Consider the following 8,463-nt stretch of genomic DNA (forward strand, 5'->3'; position numbering starts at 1 on the left):
TACAAAAATGAATGTTTGATTGGAACTGGAGAATTAACAAACGATTTCTATAACTTAAAATTAAAAGATATTCTGTTAAACAATATCCAAGCGCATACGAAAACAACAACAAACAAAAGAAAAATAAAAGATCCAAATCCCGCACAAATATGACATGCTAGACTAGATCATATTTCTTAAATAAGGATGCACAAACTAGTGGGAGAAGGCATGTTTGACTTGTCAGACATAAATTCTCTACCTAGTTGTGAAGTCTGTTTAAAAGGAAAAAAGACTAAGACTCTATTCAATAGAAACGTGGAACGTGCGCATGGTCTACTGAATTTGATTCACACGGACGTTTGTGGCCCTCTAAATGTTAGCACAAAATTTGTGCATTCTTACTTCATTTCCTTTACTGATGACCATTCGAGGTATGGGTACGTTTATTTGATGAAACACAAATCTGAAGCATTTGAAAAGTTCAAAGAATTCAAATCTGAAGTAGAAAATCAACTAAAAAGAAGTATTAAAGCACTTCGATCTGATCGAGGTGGAGAATATTTGAATGCTGAATTTTTGGGTTATCTAAAAGAGAATGTGATTATCTCACAGTGGACTCCACCAGCAACACCACAATTTTATGGTGTTTCTGAACGTCGTAATCGAACCTTGATGGACATGGTTTGATCCATGATGGGATTCACTGAATTCCCTTGATAAAGACCTTGATTCGTTCCTAGTCGATTCAGCCGCCTAAAACATGGATAAAGGTCGCTTGAGATCGAGACTAGCATCTGTGATGTTGTGTAATGCATTTCTTGGTAAGGGCATAGAGATGTCCAAACATGCAGATGGGTAGTCATATGATGATTATACCGAACAACCCTCCCTCGGAATTTTCAAGTGGTTATCATTCATCAAGAGAATAAGTCCATGGTTATGATTGTACACCATTAGTCCTTACGACCCGAGACAACACTGAGGCTCTATATGTTAGAGCTGTGCTTTGACTCCTTTACCGACTCCAAGAGAGTCATCACATGGCGAGATTGGGTACAGTTACGACACATATAGGAGCCAGTGCATTGTAGTCGGGAATTCATCGCTCAACTACGGGTGTAGATATCCTATGTGATCTGATAAAATAATAGTGCGTGGAGTCTCTGACCAGAGTATGAGATGTACGTTTGAGAAGGAGTTCTCAGGTAATACATGCGATGCCACTATTTATATGTGTCACACAGTTATCGAATTATTATGCAACCCTCGATGAACCAATGGTTGCATATTCGATCGGGGTATATGAGATGAAGGGACCGTACTGTACGTTAATCATAATCGACTGGTTCTTGCAGGCACTATCAGTGATACCTAAGGAATCATGGGGCGATGCTACTAGACACTCTTACCATGATTAGATGGGTTTAATCAGAAATATGATTTCTGACATTCTCATGATCAATTGTTGATACGTAGAATTGGGCAAATAAGGGTAAGCACGAATAAAGGATTATGTCTTGAATCACAAGGAGTTGTGAACCCACGGCTAGCTGTATCCCTGAACCATTAAGGGTCACACAAGCACTGGATCATTTTTTCCCGTTGAGAGAATAAATTCAAGAAGTTGAATTTATATTATGATATAGTAAATTCAAGGAGTTGAATTTATGATAATTAAATTTTGAGAGAATAAATTCAAGGAGTTTAATTTATAAAATTTGAGAATTTAATTTATTAAACTCAAAAGCTGAGCTTATTAAATATTAAATTTTGGAGGTGATAAATTGAAGTAGTTGAATTTAAAATTTAAATATTAAATTCAAATGTTGAATTTATAATGTATTTAATTTATTAAGCTCAAAAATTGAGTTTATTAAATATTAAATTAAGTATAGTGGGAAGTGTGTTTAATGGGCTTGTAGGAGTACAAGTCCAACATACTAAATAATTAAAGTTATTGATGGACTTTGATTAATTAATTAAACTAGTTGGACTAACCTAATTAATTAATCAAGCTCATTAATGTTAATTATAAATATAAGGTCATAGCTTAATTATAAATAAGAAAAATCAAACCATAACCCTAGCTCCACATCTTGAGATTTTCGAAATCCATTCTCCCAAAGGCTCTCAAATTTCGGCCATTTTCTTTTGGAAAAAAGGTTGAGCGGTCTCTCAAGCTTTGATCTCCAACATAAAATTATCTTCTAAATTTCTAGTGCAATTTAGAAGAGGAACAAATCTTCTAGTCGTGGACCTGATTTGAAGATTGAAGGAAGGATTTTTTTTTAAGATCGTTCGTATGGATTTATAACAAGAGCTATATCCGCCTATACCGGATTAGTTGGAGCCAAGTGATTTAATTCATTAAAGGTATAATTCTAACACCCTATGAATGTTTGATTATAAAACCATACAAGTGCCCAAAGCAAATATTTTGATTGTCAAAATAAAATAAAAATTTCAAAACTTCCACTGCGTTTGGACATGAGAAAACCGAGATCCAACAAAAAATTGGAGAGAATTCCACCAATATTCACGTGAAAGACAAGAAAAAAGGAGACTCAGTATTTTCTCTCCATTTTTCTCCAAGATTCTGATACTTTTCTTTTCTTTATTTTTGTTTATTTTTATGGAGATTGTAAACGAGCCATGCTTTGCTAAGTTTTTAGTTATGATTCAAGAGATAATTCTGTTACTCCGATTTTATCACTATGAGGTTTTGTACTTAATTTAATATTCTTATTTGTTTCAAGTTTTGTTGATTTATATTTAATTCTATAAAAGTTGTATGTCGATTAATATGATAATTTAATTTGATATATAATTTTCTACTCTCATCCAGAAATTCAGTGATTCGTAATTGTCATGAACGATTGGTATATGAGTAGCGATATATTAAGTGTGTTATGATATCATTGCATATTTAATATAAATAAATCAACAAAAATGGATTTATCTATTGTAGCTATCTCGATTTTTATATATCAGGATTAACTGTTTTCACAAAGAGAGAATGTTATTTTTAATTAATATGAAGTGCTATCGTGGTCAGTTAGTTTTTGATAAATTTTGACTGGATACCGGGTTTAGTTAGTTAAATTGGGAAAACACAAGGATTTTAACGGTTATCCCTATAATTCTAAGGTTAATTGCTTAGAAATTCATGAATAAATCAAATGTTAACCTATGAACAGTGTGATACAATTGAATATTGGAACCCCCTTGAATCAAAATTTGCTCATATTGAAATCTTCATTTAATTCCATTTACCTTGATTTATTAAAATCTCGTTTTAAATTTATTATTTCTTCTAGCCTGCTAATTTTAATCTTAATATTCTATTTAGTTGCTACCACAAAATCCCCTCTTTTATTTTTATTTTTTTCGAATTAAATAAATAATTCGTTTCTTGTGGATTAAACCCAACTCACCATTACACTCGTTATATTTGGAAATATGAATTTAAGTTTTGTGACTCAACGACGGCACATCAGCGATCCAAACAAAGAACAAAGTCTCTGATATTATCAAGTGAGGGAGATCCGTTCGAAGGGATATAAAAGAAGTACTATTTCCGCTTAAAATTCGGAATAATGTGAAGTCATAATTGAAGACGCAAATGTAACAATTCTAAACACCCTATAAATATGGATGTTTAAATTCACACCTAAGGAGCGTTTCAAACTTCAAAACAAAAATTTTAAAACTTTCGCTGTGTTTTGGGTGCGAGAAAACTATACTCCAACAGAACGTGTACGAGAATATTATGTAATTTGAATTGAAGATAAAAAGTTTGGCATAAGCCAATGGCAAAAACTTGTGTGAGATGGTCTCACTGGTCATATTTGTGAGGCGGATCTCTTGTTTGGGTCATCCATGAAAAAGTATTACTTTTTATGCTAAGTTTTACTGTGAATACCTATAGGGTTGACCTGTCTCACAGGTAAAGATTCGTAAGATCGTCTCACAAGATACCTACTCTAAGTCAATCCACACTGGATTTGGAAAAAGATGCATAATTCCTTATACATACAAAAAAAAAAAAAAAACCCAAAGAAAAGTTGAAATAAAGCATGACAGAAGGTTAAAAAAAACTAAAAAACTGTAAGAAACACACATAACAAAAGATCCATCATATATGGCTTTGCTAACTCCTAAAATAATACTCGGAGCTAAACATAGCAACTGAGTCTATCCTTAAAGAATAACCTCAACATGATCATCTGACGGCATGTCCTAGAATTCGAGAGAGGAGTGACGATATAGGACGACAGGATGTTGAGATGAACCGAAACTAACCGAATCTAAGATTTCTAATTTCGATTGCTACCCCTCTAGGGATGTTCGAACCTCTAACTCCATTGTAATGTAAACTCACACATTAATGGAGATGGAATAATGTGTGCTAGTCGAAGTAGGGAATATGTTACTTTTCTTGGACCATTGCCAAATCTTGGAAACAGAAAAGCTTTCACCTTTAGTCCCACAAGTAATTTTCTTCCCACTACCACCAGTAGCATCTCCATGAGATGTGAAATTCCCACTATTCCCCACTCTCCCTTTCACATCACTGCTACCCTCAGCTTCATGTTCCCTATAGGACAAGGCCACTTGCAGCTCTGAATCAGCCACCACGTATTGAAATGAGCCCATTGAAAAACACCTCCTATCATCCAAATTGCTATTGCTAGTCTCCCCAACTTCACTTCCCTTGATTCTACTATCACTAATGGCACTCTTCAATATCCCAAGTCTAACTGAAAATACCCTCTTTTCATTTATAGCAGCATTGGTGTCATCTTTTTTCTCCTTTAACAAGCTAGGAACCCCTACAAAACTCGCATATCTTGAGCTTCCACGCACGGTTTCCTTCGAATCATCACAAATGAACATGGGGCTTTCGAAAGCAAATCCAGGTGCCAAGATTACACCTCTACAAAGGGGGCAAGTTGAATTTGAGAGCAACCATGTATCTATACAATCAATGTGGAAAGCATGACTGCAAGATGGGAGTAACCTTAACTTGTCTTGTTCTGAGAATTCACACAAACAAACAGCACAATCAAAGTGTTCCTTTAAGCCCGTTATGTCCTTGTATAGAAACATAGGAAGCAAATCAATGTCGGCTTGATCTAGACCATAATCATGTAAGTGAAAAAGGTGCTGCAATTGCCTCTGAAAAGAACCAGAAGTGGAGGTTTCTGGATAATTCGTGAGGTTTGGAAATCTTTGCTTGAGGAGGAACCTTATGAGTAAATGGAAAAGAGCTAGGATGAAGAACAAAACAGCCAGGACTACTATGATGAAGAGAATCATCGGGCTGACTTTACTTCCAAACGCTGATTGAATCCAAGACATTTTGCTACCAGCAATCAAACATATATCTGAAACAAACCCTTGAAAGAATTTCCAAGAACTGCCTCTTTCGGAAACTCAAACTGGGAAATACTTGCTCATTTTCAAGGAACAGAGAAAACCCAAATCTTTAGCCGATTTTGTGACGCGGACAGATCCAAAATGTTGGTTTATAATGAAATTCGGTGCCAAAATATGACCCACCAAGGATTTTTGGCGTATGTAACAAGTGGCAGACTTGCTTGACTCCTTCCTTTCTGCTGAATTCACTTGATTTTCGAAACTAGTCTTAGAATTTCTTGAAGAGCTGGCCTTTGCAACACTGGGAAATTGTTGGAAAATGGGATGGAAACGAGGATTCTAATTTCTAAGTGCGTGGCAGTAGCACTTTAGGCTGCCATCTTTTATGGCCTCACAGCCTCCCACAAACAAAAAACAATATTTAAAAATAAGCTTCAAAAAAATTATTAAATGATAAAATTAAATTTTTTTTAAAGGAATTTATTTAAAAAAATTGAATTTTGTTGAAGGGTCTCTGAAAAAATTTCATTGTAATATTTTTTTTAATACTAAAAAATTCAATTTATTATAGATTGAGCAAAAGAGCTTATGGTTAGGTTCTCATGGCTCCGGTTCCGGTTTCTAAGAATAATAGACTGTAACTAGAATCATGTGGAACTATGATCGAAACCTTTAAAAATTCTTTCGTATCGTTATTTTTTCAACTTTAAAATTCCAAAGAACAAATTTTAGTTCAAATCGGTATAAATCGTGACAAAAATCTCTAAAAACCACAGTCGAAATCGTTAGAAATCGGAACTAGAACGGTGTCTAAGTGGCTAAGTTTGGGTTCCACCTTTCGTTAGAATCGGAACCATCAATTTTGGAATCATGGTCAACCCAAGTGTCATGCTATATTTAGTTTGATATACACCTATGATATCGGATTTGGATATTCTACTGAGGTTGAAAACACTTTTTACACGAGAGACATTGTGTAAGGCTGAGAAGATGATTAGCTGATGGTCTTGTGTAAAAAATACATAACACCTGGTGTTGTATTTTTAACACATTAAATTATCCAAATCTTATAATATCATTATTTTTATTTCCATTTTATTTTGAATGGTTCTCTTCCAACAACTTATGTATTAGGACAGTTACTGCAAACAGTTTGTGTGACTAAAACACACTGTTTTATTTTAATTTTTTTTTTTACCGAAGTAATTATTTATAGAATATTGTACGATTTAATTTTTAAAATAATTTTAATATGAATTATTAATTTCTCCATTGCTGGGCCAATTTTCGACTGAAAGTTTGGACCCAAAGGATAATGGGTGACAAGCAAATAAGACCCAAAGTAGATAAGAGTGATATAAGCCTATTTTATGAAATTATTAGATCTATACCTTATAAATAAAAAATTAAATAATAATAAAGGGACAAAAATAAATTGTATAGTTTTTACCCATCTTAGAACATATGATTGAGCATACCTAATCACTAATTCTCATGTCTTAATGAAACGTCCACTACTTTAAAACTTTAAAATGCTGCTAAATTTTTTTTTTTTTAATAAAAGTCGAAACTTGCAATTTAAAACACGCAACATTACCAAAATCCAAAAATTTATTTAAAATTTAAAATTTAAAATTTAAAATCTCAAGTACATAAAAATCCATAAATCTTCAATTCACAAAAATCCTATATCAAGCATTAACATGATCAAAATTAACTCAAAATAAAGCATAAAAATATTTAAATACTTCGTTTTCAAAATCTTTATTTCCAAACTTCAATTATCAACTTGCGGAAATTAAGTGTCCCTCGGGAGTGTACTGTCGGTCTCGATCCACTCAAGTTTCAGCGCCTCCCTCAATCTCACCCTCACCTGCAACCATTCAAATTTAGTGAGTCTAATGACTCAGCACATTCTAAACATGAGTAACAAATAATACATATATGGGCACATGCATTAAAAATCATACTTTTATTTAAAATAAGCTAGTGTAAATTTGTAAGCATAAATGAATCATAAATAGTAAAATCATAAAGCTTTCCATCATTTATCATTTTGGGTGAAGTTTGATCCTTGAAAGTGACTAGCTGTATCATGTGGTCGATTGATCAGTCTTAGCTCACCATTACGCATGGGGACAGGCACTAGACACCGCCGTAAAATGGAAATACGATCGTTGAGCTTCCTATGGGGCCTTCTCCCGTAAACGGGCTCCTTTTGGGGCCTTCTCACTCACGATATTCTCAATAATCATATATCATATCATATTTGTCACAGTCAATTTACATCTTTTAAAATATTTTTCTTTCTTTTTTATTCATAAAATATCACGTCCTTTCCAAATTTGTAAAATATCATTTTAAAAGTAAGAATTACACATCTTTAGCATAAATCATAAAATCCTATATTTTCATCATAAACGTTTTAAAATATCATTTAGCATGTGTTATGATTCTTCGGGACACTGTCAACCCTTTTTGTACTACTAGGTGTAAAATGACTTTTTTGCCCATGGACCCAAAAATCCTCGATTTTGAGTTTTTTCTCACTTTTATTGACTCAAACCTATCCCNACCCTTGACCAGACCTACCCCCGACCCTCCTGGACCCTTGTTGAACCCTCCTGGATAGGCGCACCAGCCCTAGCCCACGTGTGAAGCCCAATCTTGCGCATGAACCCGAGCCGCGCCCCTTCTTTGTTTTCCTAGAATCCTAGCCATACAAGGACTCTTCTAATTCTCCAACAAGTGAACCCACAGACACCTAGCCATCCCTGGACCCCCTTATAGACCCGTCTGGACAGCCTAGACAGCTCTTAGCCGCGCCGCACCCCCTCCTGAATCATACCAGCCGCACGCACGCATGGGGAGAGTCCTTATGTGTGTGGACTCTTCTCCCTCGCTGCTGCTGCGTCTAGCCCCTCATGGACTCCTTCTAGCATCTCACCCAAGCCATGCACAGGCCCTGACCCAAGCCTCATGCGCTGCCTCCCCTTAAGCGAGCCCTATGATCCGTGCAAGACACAAAAACCCTAGGTTCGTCTAGCTAACCCAAGCGCAACCTTCTTGCTGCTGTCCAGCCCTCGTTTCCACCTTAAACCA

General features: G+C 35.0%; 1 protein-coding gene across 1 annotated transcript; it reads right to left on the bottom strand.

The window, feature by feature from the left end:
• Positions 1–4,100: 4,100 nt before the first annotated feature.
• LOC140969040 (RING-H2 finger protein ATL46-like) lies at positions 4,101–5,774 on the bottom strand. Its single transcript, XM_073430253.1, has one exon. The coding sequence runs from the start codon at positions 5,341–5,343 to the stop codon at positions 4,360–4,362; it is 984 nt and encodes a 327-aa protein (XP_073286354.1). The 5' UTR covers positions 5,344–5,774; the 3' UTR covers positions 4,101–4,359.
• Positions 5,775–8,463: the final 2,689 nt, after the last annotated feature.

The sequence above is a fragment of the Primulina huaijiensis genome, unplaced genomic scaffold (genome assembly GCF_012295235.1).
Source record: "Primulina huaijiensis isolate GDHJ02 unplaced genomic scaffold, ASM1229523v2 scaffold39803, whole genome shotgun sequence".
NCBI lineage: Eukaryota > Viridiplantae > Streptophyta > Magnoliopsida > Lamiales > Gesneriaceae > Primulina > Primulina huaijiensis.

Bases quoted from the DNA above. Each gene is read 5' to 3' on its own strand.
- LOC140969040 (XM_073430253.1), bottom strand. From the start codon at position 5,343: ATGTCTTGGATTCAATCAGCGTTTGGAAGTAAAGTCAGCCCGATGATT.